At 39.3% G+C, this 16,295-nt stretch overlaps 1 protein-coding gene across 1 annotated transcript; it reads right to left on the reverse strand.

Moving 5' to 3' along the window:
• Positions 1 to 272: 272 nt before the first annotated feature.
• Positions 273 to 1,217, reverse strand: LOC133054355 (olfactory receptor 51F2-like). Its single transcript, XM_061139290.1, has one exon. The coding sequence runs from the start codon at positions 1,215 to 1,217 to the stop codon at positions 273 to 275; it is 945 nt and encodes a 314-aa protein (XP_060995273.1).
• Between the last annotated feature and the right edge of the window lie 15,078 nt (positions 1,218 to 16,295).

The raw sequence follows: 16,295 nt of genomic DNA on the forward strand, positions 1-16,295 counted from the left end.
CATGGTTTAATTTGTCCTTTTACAGACATATTTTAAGCATGATCCTATTCCATGCCAGGTGTAGTGCTTGTGAGAGGCTTACATAAACACAAGACATGTATCCTGTTCTCAAAGAATTCAGTTTAGAACTCTGCATATAGTAAGCTAGTGGATCATCAGAAGATTAAAGCATGTATGAACATATTTTAATGAATCATGGTAACTTACATGAGGGAATGATCAAACATCAGTCAGAGAAGACAACCTAATGAAAGAATACAGTGGAAATGGCTCTAAATTATTTTAGAAAGAACCATTTTGACCATGGCCTTCTGAATTTGCTTTGTCTTTACACTGTAGATTATGGGATTCATTACAGGAGGGATGAGCAGATAAATGTTGGCAATGAGAGTATGTACAAGGGGAGGGGCGTGCTTCCCAAATCTATGTACAAGTGACAAACTGATCATGGGGATGTAGAAGATGGCAACGGCACTTATGTGGGATACACATGTTCCAAAGGCCTTTTTCCGCTCCTCTGGGGAGGCAATGCTGAGCACGGAGTGGATGATCAGGACATAGGAGAGGAGGATCAAAACAAAGTCCAAGGCAGCGGTAGAGATGACAATGGCCAGACCAAATGCACTGTTGATCTTGGTGTCTGTGCATGAAAGCTTCATCACATCAGGGTGGAAGCAATATGAATGGTGCAGAATATGACTTCCACAGAAGGACAGACGCTTAAGGAGAAGGAGTAAAGGAACCAGAGCTGTTGTCCCCCTAACAACAATTGCAAAGCCCACTTTGATGATCCTTGAATTGGTTAAGATTGTGACATATCTCAGTGGGTTACAGATGGCAATATAGCGGTCAAAAGCCATTGCAAGGAGTACCGAGGACTCCATGAATGTGAAACCATGGATAAAGAACATTTGGCCAATGCAGGCATCAAAGCTGATTTCTCGGGCATTGAACCAGAAAACACCCACCATGGTGACCAATGTGGAAAGGCACAGTCCTAGGTCCGTGAAGGACAACATGGAGAGGAAATAGTACATGGGTTCATGAAGGCTTGACTCAGTGATGATGACGAACAAGATCATGCCATTCCCTGAGATGGCAATGACATAGAGACAACAGAATGGGATGAAGATCCAGGCATGGTAGGTTTCAAAACCAGGGATGCCAGTAAGAAAGAAGACTGTAGAGTAGAAAATGCTCTGATTAAAGGATGGCATGATGAGTGAAGGAGACAAATTTCACTGGGAAAAAGGAGCAAATCCTGCAAAAACAGGGATGAAAGAGGATTTCATGCTTTCCACATATCATACAATTTAGGATCACTAGTGAACTGTGTCTTGTTCTTAAGTGTAAGTGCATTATTATTTACTTTTATTAGGTTTAGAGTTGATCTTGGTTGACTTAGGGGAAGAGACAGAGGACTAAATCCAGAGCAGCTGAGTTTTACCAGAGCCCCACTTGTTACCTCTAGGCTTCAGTATATATCTATGTACATGGATATAAGAGGAGATTAGATTAGATAATGGTAAGATATTTCCCACATCTATGATTCAATGGTTATGGACAGATAGAGTATTTTTACACAAATCTAAGACAACACAAAAGGCAATTCTTCCTACTTCTCTTCTCACTTTCCAAGACAAAAACCTTAAGAGGTCCATTAAAATTTTTGCATATCCAATGAAAACAGTATAGTTAAGATACTATTATATATTTTACAGAATAAAATATGCAAGAGGTAATGATAAAAATGAAATACTAAGAAAAGTCATTCAATCTGTACAAATAGACTACAGTGTATATAGTTGGTAAAGCATTTATTGAAGTAGTAACTGTGAATCTGATAATGTAAGGAAAATTCTCCCTGAAGAAATATGGCTTAAGTTAACCTTAACAAGAACAAATGAAGTCATTGCAAGCAGATAATAATTGGAGCAAAATTATCTAAGTGTGACTCTTAATATTCCATTATTACAAAAGAGATATTAAAAATGAATTGATGGGTTTAAAGGTAGGGCTGTGGACCTTCAGAAAGCCTCATTAAGACAGATGTACATCCAGATGGTAGATGATGACTCTGAACCATCTTCTCTGTTTGAGGATATGAGCATATATTCAACTCAGATCAATAAATCTTTAGGATCAAATAAGTTCCTCCGAGTGTGTCCTAAGTTTTATGATACCCTATTTTTATCTGTGGAAAGAATGCTTGGTTTTTAAAGTATGTGTATATCCTCTCTCATTCATGAATGTGTTCCTTCAACAAATATGAATGAATAAATAGCTGACAAACCAAATTAGAATCAGACCTAGCACTCCAACATGGTTGATACATGATTTGGGAAAAACAAATATTTCAGTGTTAGTTAATTTAATGAGTTTTTCCCAGCCCTAAATGAGTAAGGAGTGGCTTCAACTTCAGTGGGAATAACTGGTTATAGAACTTGTGATGAAGAGAGCATTTGAGAGGAGAGAAAAATGTTCAATATAGGCAGCCTTTGGAGGACTTACTAAAAAAAAAATGACTGGAAAATTTGAATTAAGAGGAAATGCATAAAAAATTAAAATTCATGGATTTTGAGTTAGCCCTTGGATCTCAGCTGCAAGAAAGGCCTCACTTTGCCTTGCAGGAATTAGAATATGCATTCTAAACAAAGTATTCCTGCCCTGACAATACGGATTGAGAGTTAAACTGACACCTGGGTTGAAGTCACAGGAATTGTGAAAAATATCTTAGTAAAATAAAATATAAGCAGAAGGAGGCCTGAAAGAAAAGGCCTTGGGGAATAGCAGTATTTAAGGAAAAGACAGTAGCACCTTCTATTGAGACAGCAGAGACAGGGCTAGTATGGTGTAAATGAACCCCAGGAAAATGCAAGGACTACATCAGTTTTCTCAGACCACTGATCTCAAAGCCAGGAAAACTAGTGTGTAAGAGTATCTATTGAATAATTGAATTAAATTGCATTTGATAATACTGATAGACCCTAGACACAATGTCAGGCATTTTGTGATTCCTGATATAGAGCCCTTCGAATGAGAAGTAGAGTTCATGTAAACATACTGGTATATAGTAATAAAGGAGATAAACTAACAATTTTCTTATTAAGCTTGTATTTATCTTTAATACTTGAACTTTGCTCAAATTTAGATCTGATGATAAAAGCAAATTTCTCTGAAGTCATTTTGTTGTTGTTTAGTCGCTCAGTCGTATCCAACTCTTTGTGACCGCGAGGACGCAAAGACTTCCCGGTCCTTTGCAATCTCCTGGAATTTGCTCAAACTCATATCCGTTGAGTCAATGATGCCTTCGACCATTTCATCCTCTGTCACTCCTTCTCCTCCTGCCCTGAATCTTTCCAAGAATCCGGGTCTTTTCCAACAAGTTGGCTCTTCCCATCAGGTGGCCAAAAGACTGGAGTTTCAGCTTCAGTCCTTCCAGTGAATATTCAGAGTTGATTTCCCACAGGATTGACTGGTTTTATCTCCTTGCTGTCCAATGGACTCTCAAGTCTTTTCCAGCACTATAATTCGAAAGCACCAATTCTTCTGCACTCAGCCTACTTTATGGTTCAACTTTCACATCCATACGTGACTACTGGAAAAACCATAGCTTTGACTATATGGAACTTTGTTGGCAAAGTGATGTCTCTGATTTTTAACATGCTGTCTAGTTTTGTCATAGCTTTTCTTCCAAGGAGCAAGCGTTTTTTTTTTGTTTGTTTAATTTCATGACTATAGTCTCTGTCTGCAGTGATTTTGGAGCCCAAGAAAATAAAGTCTGTCACTGTTTCCATTTTTTCCCCATTATTTGCCATGAAGTGATAGGATCGGATGCCATGATTTCAGCTTTTGAATATGGAATTTTAAGCCAGCTTTTTCACTCTACTCTTTCACCTTCATCAAGAAGTTTTTAGTTCCTCTTTGCTTTCTGCCATTAGGGTCATATCATCTAATGCACGTTACCTGAGGGTTTTCTTTTCTTTTTTTTGTATAGATGCTAAACCCCCACCAAGTGGAACAAATTAACTACTTGATGACCAGGAGCAAGTTGCCCCAGACTTACTGAAACCTGAGGACTGATAACGCTAACAACCTGTGACAATACCCTGTTCCTTTATCATCATCCAATCAGAGAATTGTGCACAAGCTGTTTGCAGGCCCTGGAACACCTCTCCCTCACCTTGCCTTTAAAAATGCTTTTCTGAAAGCCAGGTGATCCATGAGTTTGAGTGTTTTGGGCATGAGCTGTCTTGAACTCCTTGCTCATTGCTCTGCACTAAATGCTGCACTTTTCTTCACCACAATCATTAGATGAGCTTTACTGCACAAAGGCAAGTGGACCCATGTTTGGTTCCATAGCAGAGGCAAGCTCTTGGGTTAATGCTCTTTTTACTATAGTAAGTAAATTATGAGACTTCAGTGGATTAGCCAAATGTCCAAGCTAGTCTTCTCCTTAACAATAGTGATAATATTTCAATGCCTCCTACAGGCCAAACAGTTTACATTTTATCTCTTTTTCTAAATCATTCTTTCCACTCTTCTGTAAACTTCTTATGGTATCTTTTTTCAACTGATAAAATCAAAGGGAAACAGTAAGGTCTATTCTAATTCAGAGAACTGTTAACTAAAATGCATAAGTAGGAACACCTTTCCCTTTTTAAAATTCTGATTCTTAAACTACTCTTGCCTGTTCTTGTACCAAAACTAACAAGCAACTAGCAAATAACTTGGAAAGATACATTTAAATGTCTCTTTTTTTTCCCCATGGAGAATTCTTTAAGAACTTTGACTTAAACATCCTGTAAGCAGACCACCAAGAACCTGTAAATAGATTGCCCCATTACAAAGCTTCACATCTATTACTGTCACATGCATCGCGTATTACTAGCTTTCTCGCAGATGAGAACACTGAGGCTAAGATTACAAAACAAATGTTCAGCAAAGTCATGTTACTTTCTCACTTTTATCCATGTGGCAAATCTAAGAATTGAACTCTGTTCTCTATGAATTCACTGTTCTCTTTACTTATTTTTAAAACATTTTAAAAATGTGGAATGAATGAATACATGCTCATGACTGCAGTAGATATTTTCATAACTATTTTGAACAATACAGCAATTGTTTTCAATTGATATAATATATTGATGTTAATGGGGGGCTTCCCTGGTGGCTCAGTGGCAAAGAACCTGCCTATGAGGAGATGTGGGTTCAGTCCCTGGGTTGGGAAGATCCCCTGGAGAAGGAAATGGCAACACACTCCAGTTTTTTTTTCCTTGGAAAATCCCATGAACAGAGGAGCCTGGTGTGCTACAGTCTATGGGGGTCACAAAAAGAGTTAGATTTAGTGACTACACAACAACAAACATATATATATATATATACACATACACACACATAATACAAACCTCTTTAATATGTACTGCTGAGTTCACCAGTTTCCTGTGAACAGTTGGCTTTATAAACTATATGAAGATTTATACAGTCCCTGATGTATTCAGAAAAGACTTTACTGCACTGAAACACTGACCTCAAGTAAAGACTTTTCTGGGTCCAGGAAGGGAGGTTTTATCCTTTGAAAGTCAGCCCAGGCATTAGCAGAGAGTCTTTTAAAGAGAGAATTATCTCCATCTCACATACTTACAAGCAGAAAGGTCTCTGTCCTAAGGCTGAGGAAATACTTCCTCATCAGCCCTACCCCCTTAAACCATCTCCAAAGAAGCTCTGTTTTTTTCAGGAGAACTCATACAGACTCTTCTGGAATGATTGAACTCTCAGATTGAGAAAGACTTTATAAGGAGCCCAGGATCAGCCAGGTGAGAGCTGTCTACTCAGCAGAAAAACAATTCCTAGGAGAGAACTCCGTACAGCTGTGTCCTGCTAACCCTTTATGCCCCAAACAACTGACTGTGGACAGCAGTTTCTTTTCAGACTAACTTCTCTTTTTTTCCCCAAAAGATAATCCTGAAGATGGATTATGATTGTAGTTCTCATTGAAAAGCAATTTTACCTCTGTACAACTTGCAAGACAGCAACTCAACTAATGAGCATATGAAAACATACTCCACATCATAAGTCATCAGGGATATGAAATTAAGATAGTAATAAAATACCACTCCATACCTGTTAAAATACAAAACTTCCAAAACTGATATCAAAATTCTGTTGAGGATTTGGAGCAACAATAACTCCCATTCATTGCTGATGGAGATGCAAAATGGTATTGCCCCTTTAGAAGACAGTTTGGTGGTTTCTTACAAAATTAAATGTACTCATATCATAAAACCAAGCAGCTATATACTCCTTACTATATATACAAAAGAGTCAATATCCTATGTCTGTAAACCAAACATCACACATGGATATTTATAGAAGTTTTATTCATAATTGCCAAAATTTGGAAACAACCAAGATGCCCATCAATAGGGGACTGGATAAACTGATATATCCCCAAAAATGGATTTTTGTAGTGCTAAAAAGGACTTAGCTGCTAAGTCATGAAGAAACATGAAGGAAACCTATTAGAAGTCAGTCATAATGGCTATATATGACTTTCTGGAAAAGGCAAACTATTGGAGATAATAAAAAGATCAGTGATAAATAGAATTTGGGGGGAGGGAGGAATTCATACATGGAACATTGAGGATTTTTAGGACAGTGATAATACTCTGTATGATATTATAATGTTGGATACATGTCATTATAATTTGTCCATAACCACAGACTACACAACACCAAGAGTAAACCCTAATGTAAACTATGGACTTTGGGTGATAATGATGTATTCGTTAATGTAGGTTTATCAGTTGCAACCAATGAAACACTCTGCTGGGGCAGGGGGTGGGGGGTCACTGTTGTTAACAGATAGAGAGCATACACATGTGTAGGGGCAAGAAATAGATGGGAAATCTTTGCACCTTCCCCTCAATTTGCTGTGAACCTAAAACTTCTCTAAAGAGTAAAGCCTATTCTTTTTTTTAAAGGAAACAGCTAAAGATGATGACAACACTTTATGACCCTGGTGTGTCCCTTGCCAGTTTCCAGAAGCAACAAGCTATCCTGATGACTGGCCTGAAACTGACACTAGTGTATTTATCCCTGTGATGGAGATATTAACCATGTTTAACGGACAGTCTCTGTCAAAACTATGGAAATGCATAAGCAGCTCTGAGTCTTTGTCCACTTAATACAGTTGGACAATTTGTGGCAAACTGAGAAGGTTGGTGAGTTTCAAGTCCAATAATTAATTAAACATGCTTCTTGGCATAGAAGAGAACATTGCCTTGCAAAGGTCTGCTATATGGAAGAAGAGGATGAATTCTACCACTAGAATTATTGCAGAGCAGAGACCTTACTTACCCTATTTAATTTCTTTTTCCCCTTCTGTCGCAAGATTCTAGATTCCCAGTGTAAGGAAAGAGCACTTTGTCAAGATGGCAGCGGTCAGTCTCTCTTGCTCTATGGCCTCTCACTCTCCCTGCACCTTTAGTAAATACATGATTAGTAACAACTGAGATCATTTATAGCACTTCTCACGTGCAATGACCTATATCAGCACAGCCTGAAAAGCTCCTGTAGTTGAGTCGCGTAGGCTGTGTCCACTGGGTCAGCCTAGGAGACTACAGCGTGGCTGCTGCTGCCTTGCTGCTGCGCCAACCAGCACAGAATAAACCTACAGCTCCTTGCATCTTTTCCCAGCTTCCCCACTTGCGCCTTGACTGCCCTGGGTTCAGTGAACAGCGAGACACCCAGGAAAGTCTGAAAAGACATGTTTATTTCCAGGAGTTCATCAAGAAACTGATAGGATATGCTGCCATTTTTGGATATCTTCTGCATTAATAGAAGCATTGTCTTCCCCCAGAAAGCACCTCAGCAGATGGGGGAGACGTTTTTTAAAGCCCTGGATAACTTTGCCAAGAAATATTTGAAACTCAGTGGGAAAAAAATGCACAGTTCAATAAGTTTCCAAGATATAAAAGCAAACAGAGATGCCCAGGTTGTTATAGGGATATGAATATGAAAATCCTTCTGGCTATGCTAAGGATGCCAATTAGAATGGTGCTAGTCCGTGAGCAGGGCTGCAGGAGAGGCTACACAGCAGAACCTCAGGCTTTCTCAGCACAAGCCCAAGGGCTTTAAATTATTCATCAGCCCAGGAATAATAAGCAGTGGGTACACAGACAGAGGGGAAAATGATCAGTGTTTCTTCAGAGAGTGTCTTGTCTAATTGAGCTGTCCCAGGATTTGACCAGTTCAAATGCTTTCTCTGCACACACCTACCCATCTAGAGTTCTATCCCAAAATGCTGTCTTTCTACTCTTTCTGCTTCAGCCCTCCTGAACACATCTTCAAGTTCCTGAAAATGACATGCTTTTTTTTCCTCCTCTGAGCCTTGTCTCATTCTATTCTCGAAGGTAATATTGAGGTGTTTATTTATTCCAAAATTCTGCCTCAAATGCTAGGAGAAAAGAGATTTTATTTTGTATTGACATAAAATTTGTTTGTATTAAAATAGCTTTTTTCTCCTAGATGTTCTGATTTCAAACTTAAGGATAAATTAACAACAGTGGAGTATTGTGAGTTTTTTAAAAAGTTTGTTTTGATTTTGTTTTGTTTGAAATTTGTATTTTAGTTCTCCTGCTTCATAATTTCCTAATATTGTGCTCAATCTGCCTATAGGATAAAACACACCACAGCAGTGGCCTGTGTCTGCAGCATTTCTTTAACCTTTTATTATCTCCTTCTACCCTTTACTCTCCTGCCTTCTTCCCTAACTCCCCATGGGAAAATGCTCATTTCCTAAAATCTCATTTTAGCAATTATATTTTGTTATCCCCCCTTGATTGTATGGGGCTAGGTTGTTCCAATACCCATGTGATCTACGTCAGTGCTTCTCAAATGTGAATGTCAATGAATTTCTTAGGCATCTTACAAAAATGTATATATTTTATTTAGTACATCTGATATTCTGCATTTCTTCTATTTATGGAATTTTTTTTATTGGAGTATAGTAGCTTTACAATGTTGTGTTATTTTCTCAGTTCAGTTCAGTTGCTCAGTTGTGTCTGACTCTTTGCAACCCCATGGACTGCAGCATGCCAGGCTTGCCTGTCCCTCACCAACTCCCAGAGCTTACTCAAACTCATGTCCACCACGTCGGTGATGTCATCCAACCATCTCATCCTCTGCCGTACCCTTCTCTTCCTGCCTTCAATCTTTCCCAGCATCAGGGTCTTTGCCAATAAGTCAGGTCTTCGCATCAGGTGGCCAAAGTATTGGAGTTTCAGCATCAGCATCAGTCCTTTCAATGAATGTTCAGGACTGATTTCCTTTAGGATGGTCAGGTTGGATCTCCTTGCAGTCCAAGGGATTCTCAAGGGTCTTCTTCAACATCACAGTTCAAAAGCATCAATTCTTGCTCAGCTTTCTTTATGGTCCAACTCTTACACCCATACATGACTACTAGAAAAACCATAACTTGACTAGATGGACCTTTGTTGACAAAGTAACGTCTCTGCTTTATAATATGCTGTCTGGGTTGGACATAGCTTTTCTTTCAAGGAGCAAGCGTCTTTTAATTTCATGGCTGCAGTCACCATCTGCAGTGATTTTGGAGCCCAAGGAAATAAAGTCTCTCACTGTTTCCATTGCTTCTCTATCTATTTGCCATGACATGATGGGACTGGATGCCATGATCTTAATTTTCTGAATGTTGAGTTTTACGCCAACTTTTTCACTCTCCTCTTTCACTTTCATCAAGAAGCTCTTTAGTTCTTCACTTTCTGCCATAAGGGTGGTGTCATCTGCATATCTGAGGTTATTGATATTTCTGGAAATCTTGATTCCAGCTTTGTCTGGCTCTAGGTGAGTGATCACACCATTGTGGTTATCTGGGTCATGAAAATCTTTTGGTATAGCTCTTCTGTATATTCTTGAAACTTCTTTGTAATATCTTCTGCTTCTGTTAGGTCCTCACCATTTCTGTTCTTTATTGTGCCCATCTTTGCATGAAACGTCCCCTTGGTATCTCTAATTTTCTTGAAGAGATCTCTAGTCTTTCTCATTCTATTGTTTTCCTCTAATTTTTTTGCGTTGATCACTGAGGAAGTCTTTCTTATCTCTCCTTTCTATTCTTTGGAACTCTGAATTGAAATGGGTGTATCTTTCCTTTTCTCCTTTGCTTTTTGCTTCTCTTCTTTTCTCAACTATTTATAAGGCCTCCTCAGACAACCATTTTGCCTTTTTGCATTTCTTTTTCTTGGGGATGGTCTTGATCACTGCCTCCTGTACAATATCACAAACCTCCATCCTTCAGGCACTCTGTCTATCAGATCTAATCCCTTGAATCTATTTGTCACTTCCACTGTATAATCATAAGGGATTTGATTTAGGTCATACCTAAATGGTCTAGTCGGAGAAGGCAATGGCACCCCACTCCAGTACTCTTGCCTGGAAAATTCCATGGATGGAGGAGACTGGTAGGCTACAGTCCATGGGGTCGCAAAGAGTCGGACACGACTGAGCGACTTCACTTTCACTTTTCACTTTCATGCACTGGAGAAGGAAATGGCAGCCCACTCCAGTATTCTTGTCTGGAGAATCCCAGGGATGGGAGCCTGGTGGGCTGCCATCTATGGGGTCTCACAGAATTGGACACGACTGACGTGACTTAGCAGCAGCAAATGGTCTAGTGTTTTCCCTACTTTCTTCAATTTAAGTCTGAATTTGTCAAGAAGAAGTTCCTGATCTGAGCCACAATCAGCTCCTGGTCTTGTTTTTGCTGACTGTATAGAGCTTCTCCATCTTTGGCTGCAAAGAATATAATCAATCTGATTTTGGTATTGACCATCTGGTGATGTCCATATGTAGAGTCTTCTCTTGTGTTGTTGGAAGAGGGTGTTTGCTATGACCAGTGTGTTCTCTTGGCAAAACTCTGTGTTAGTTTCCACAGCACAGCAAAGTGAATCCATCATGCATATACATATATCCCCTCTTTTTAAAACTTTCCTTCATTTAGGTCATAATAGAGCATTGTGTAGAGTTCTCTGTGCTGTACAGTGGGTTCTCATTAATTACCTATTTTATATATAGAATCAATCCTAATCTTCCAATTCATCCCATCCCTTCCTTTCCTCTTTGGTGTCCATATGTTTGTTCTCTACTTCTGTTTCTCTATTCCTGTTTTGTCAATAAGATCACCTACACCGATTTGTTTCAGATTCCACATATATGAGTTAATATAGAATATTTGTTCTTCTCTTTCTGACTTACTTCACTCTGTGTGACAGTCTCTAGGTCCATCCATATTTCTACAAAGGACCTAATTTCATTCCTTTTATGGCTGAGTAATAATTCCATTACATATATGTGCCACATCTTCTTTAACCATTCTTCTTTTGATGGACATTTAGGTTATTTCCATATCCTGACTTTCATAAATAGAGCTGCAGTGATCATAGGGGTGCATGTGTCTTTTTGAATTATAGTTTTCTCTGGACATATGCCCAGTAGTGGGATTGCTGGGTCACATGGTTGTTCTATTTTTAGGTTTTTAAGTAAGTTCCATACTGTTCTCCTTAGTGACTATATCAATTTACATTCCCACCAACAGTGCAAAATGGTTCCCTTTTCTCCACACCCTATTCTGCCTTTCTGACAAGCTTCCAGGGGATGCCAATACTATTGTTACTAGTCAGAATTCTTGCACTCTTTAATCAATAGAAACTGATAAGAGGCCAGATGAGAAATTCAGGGAAGGGTTTATTGGGGCTTATGCTGCAGAACAAGGGACAGAAACCAAGTAACACGTTTTATTGCTCAGTCACTAAGGAGGGGTGAGCTGGTCCCCTAAATGGGATGAGGCTGGAGGCAAGTCCAGGGGTCAGGCCAGAAGGCTGGCGTGGGTGCTCTGCCCACCGTCTTGGTGGAGCTGTGTGCAGGGATCAGGCACGGTGTCCTGCTTTTGCTCTTGACACTTCAGAAGTGGCAGCTGAAGTTTTTGGTCTTTTTGCATCTTGTTCATAATTTGCCACAAATTATGCAGTTGTACATACATGCAGTTATTTTTAACCCCTTACTGTTTCTTTGCATTCTGTTGCTACCGGAGATATTTGTCCAATTGCAAATACTGAAGCAAAGGGTTGCAGGTCCCAGAACCCATCCCATCTCACTGTACCTCTTTAGTAGCAAAGATCTCTATTAATTCCCCTTTTTGAGTAATTGTAATATGACATTATAATTTCCCATGTAATTATATCTTCCACTAGAGTCTGTGTAAATACACAGATGTCAATGTTACATCCTCAGATCTTTTTCAATAACACATATTGTGCAAACGATGTTTTTGAAAAGATGAATGAATAAAGAATTTTGATGGAAGAACATAAGACGTGGTGGAAGCAGAGAGGAATGAAATAAATAGGAAGAATAGGAATAGCTGGAAGAAGTTGATAAAGAGAAAATAGGAAGAGCTACATTTCTTCATGGGCGTCCCTCGTGGCTCAGCAGTAAAGAATCTGCCCGCAATGCAGAGGATGCGGGGTTCACTCGCTGGGTTGGGAAAATCCCTTGGAGGAGGAAATGGTAACTTGCTCCAGTATTCTTGCCTGGGAAATCCCACGGATAGAGGAGCCTGGCAGACTATAGTCTATGAGGTCATAAAAGAGTTAGACATTACGTTGCGACCAAACAATAGTAACATGTTTCTTTGTCCACTAAAATCAAATGGTTAATGTTGGCCAAGTCAGCAAGGAAGGAGAAACTGCTGTTAAATATGACAAGACTGAATCAAAGAGAAGAGAAGAAATTAGGCTTTCACCAGGTCACATAAGGCCGGTGCACATTGTAGGACCTTGATATTTTTTGTGAATAGTGGCCCAAACACAACATTCACTGATGCAGCAACCAGGTTTTGCTGCTGTTATTACTGTTTGCTTTTAAGCTTATTTCTACCATTTTGATAGGTTAGATTACCTGATTTGCCTCTGGCCTCTTGCTTCTGTCTCAGACTTTGTGTCTTTCAGAACCTATACTGTTTACTGCCCTATAAAACCCTCAGCTCTGATTCCTGCTTTCCCATTTCCTGATTCAGGATGACCATCCACATCAGCTGCTATATACATGAATTTTAAAGGTTCTATAACATCCTATGACTCAATATAAATGTTTTATTTCTACACCATTGAGAATTGTCTACATTTACCTCTGTGAATAATGCTGCAATAAATGTTCCCCTACATGAAATGTGACTGGCATCTCTGATACTTTTCCTTTAAATGAATTTCTATATATGAAATATCATGGGCATTTTAAAGTATTGATATATTGGAAGATTCACTTCCATAAAGTTTATGCATGTGTGCTCAGTCGTGTCCAACTCTTTGTGACCCAATGGACTGTATCTTGCCACGCTCCTCTGTCCATGGAATTTCCCAGGCAGGAATACTGGAGTGAGTTGCCATTTCTTATTCCGTTCATGAAGTTTATAAAAATATTGTAAAATAGTGCTTATTGTTGTCATTGCTGTGTAGTTGCTAAGTTGTGTCTGACTTTTTGTGATCCCGTGGACTCTGGCCTGTCAGGCTCCTCTGTCCATGGGATTTCCCAGGCAAGAATACTGGAGTAGGTTGCCATTTTCTTCTCCAGGGATCTTTCTGACCCAGAGATTGAACCTGTGTTTTCTGCATTAGCAGGGGGGCTCTTTACCACTGAGCCACCAGGGAAGCCAAAATAGTGCTTAGCACTGTTCCCTGTAACAGGGACAGGGACAGAACACTGTGCAGTACGTTTAAAAAGCTTTGCTGATTTGTTAGGAAAGAGTCTTCACTGTTTACTGTAATAAAATGTTGATACGCAATAAGTAATATTTATTGCCACTCCCTATGCCACATTTTTTTGCTTGTTTGTTCTTAGTTCTGTTCTTTCTGTTTGGATTAACAAGTTTGGCACACATTAGCATGGAGTTGAATGACATCACAGACTGTGGTATGCTCCCCAGATTCAATGTTGTTGATATTGATATTTTGACAACTGCCTATTTGATAATATGCCTGTTGCAACTAATTTTACTGAGGGATATTTTGCTCAGGTTTTTCAGAAGGTTGGATTGATATACCAGCTGCTCTTCTCCTAGGCTAGTGTGAGAGAAGAGCAGTGAGAAGGGCCATATATTGAAAGTCTGTGCACACATGTGTGGATCAGGGTATCACCAGATCCATGTACACACACCAAGCTTTGTCACAGAATGCACACAATGCTACTACAGTAACTTCTGTTTTGAGAGAAAAGTAGCATTTTTGTCTAGAGGAAAAATAATTCTGGTATTGTCAAGTAGTGCAGCATTCACTGCCCTAGAATTTGCCCAGCCTGGTAGAGGAAATGTTTTCACAGGTGTTGAGTTCACTGTGAGGACACACAACAGAACAAAACTTCATATGCAAAATATAAACATACACAGTGACAATATGTTAATATCCAGTCTGGTATACAGGCATGAATGCATGCTATGGGTTTAGAACATCTTGAATTGGAATCAGTGGTAAATGGATGGGCATGTGAAATTCTCTAGGGAATGAGTTTTAAACATGAAAACTCTCCAATAGGCCATGCTTTGAATGGTGGTTGTAGCACTTATTAACTGAGAGACTGAAGTAAGTTACTTAAATCTTGGCAACAGCATATATCAAAGGACTATTAGATTCTTCTTCCAAATTTATTATCTTATAGTTGTGCAGATCACAAGTCTGACAAGAGTCTCACTGAGCTGAAACCAAGGCATCAGCAGGGCTATGCTATGTTCTTTCCTAGAGAGTCTAAGAGGGTCTAGGGAAGGATCAATATGCTGCCTTTTCTCCTTCTAGAGGCTGCCCACTTTCCTTAGCTGTCTCCTTCTGCCACCTTCAAAGCCAGCAACAGTGGTCAAGTCCTTCTCATGCTGCCATCTCTCTGGTTCTCCACTTTTCAGGACTCATATGATTAGATTGGACCTACCCAAATTATACAGGGTAATCTCCTATCTCCAGGGCTTCAACTTCAATCACATCTTCAAAATTCCTTCTGTCATATAAAGCTAACATATTTACAGGTTCCAGGATAATAACATATTATTATCCAGGTCATCTCTGGGGGCCATTATTTTGCCTACCATGAATATTTGGCATAATAACTTGGGCACAGAATACATAATCAAATATTTCTATCATTGCTTTGTTATATTATAAAACATAAAATATTTCAGGCCAAGACATTTTCTGTGGTGAAACAGAGTTGGTGGTAGGGATGGAAGCAGGGAAAATGGTTAGGAAATTTCTGAAAATATCCAAGTGAGAGATAATTGTGTTTTGGATAAGGGAGGCATTTTGGGAGGCGATTAAGAGTGATTGAATTCTGGCTGTGTTTTCAAACATATCGGCATGGTTTTCCAGTGGTTTGTATACAGAGTGTAAGAGAGAAATCACAGATGACTCTAAGAGTGGTCCAGAAATGGTGGCAATATTTAAGGATATAAAGGTACCGTAAGTAGAGAAGATGGACCTCCCAAAGAAATCTGTGGATACTAATTACCAAAGACTAAGACAGATCATTGGAGAAGGCAATGGCACCCCACTCCAGTACTCTTGCCTGGAAAATCCCATGGATGGAGGAGCCTGGTAGGCTGCAGTCCATGGGGTTGCTAAGAGTCTGACACGACTGAGCGACTTCACTTTTACTTTTCACTTTCATGCATTGGAGAAGGCAATGGCAACCCACTCCAGTGTTCTTGCCTGGAGGATCCCATGGACGGGGGAGCCTGGTGGGCTGCTGTTTATGGGGTCGCACAGAGTCAGACATGACTGAAGTGACTTAGCAGCAGCAGCAAGGAAGATAATATTCACTTCACATCAGATATACTCAAATGTGCAATATAAGATCCTCCACATTTGAACACAAGTAGACAGAACCCCAAATTACTGTGATTAGTTTTCTACCACCTAGTGGGCTGGGACTTTAAAACAGAAAATAGGTTGAGTTATGCAAAAGTAAAAAAACTTTATTTTCTGCACACCTCAGTGATGGACTGAGATTTTTATCTACTATATTCACCAACACTTGGTTCATGCTCTGTGGTAATCTTATCATTGGTTTTCAGTATCAGAAATCATCAATTAACCTGCTTTCTATACTAAACTAGGAGATCCTGAATAGTAAGAATTATTGTTATACTCTTTTTTGAAAATCTCTAGCACTTAGCTTGATGTTAGGAATTTAGGACACTTTTATTACTGAATATGTACAGATGGATAACATTTTTTGTAAGA

The sequence above is a fragment of the Dama dama genome, chromosome 1 (genome assembly GCF_033118175.1).
Source record: "Dama dama isolate Ldn47 chromosome 1, ASM3311817v1, whole genome shotgun sequence".
Classification (NCBI taxonomy): domain Eukaryota; kingdom Metazoa; phylum Chordata; class Mammalia; order Artiodactyla; family Cervidae; genus Dama; species Dama dama.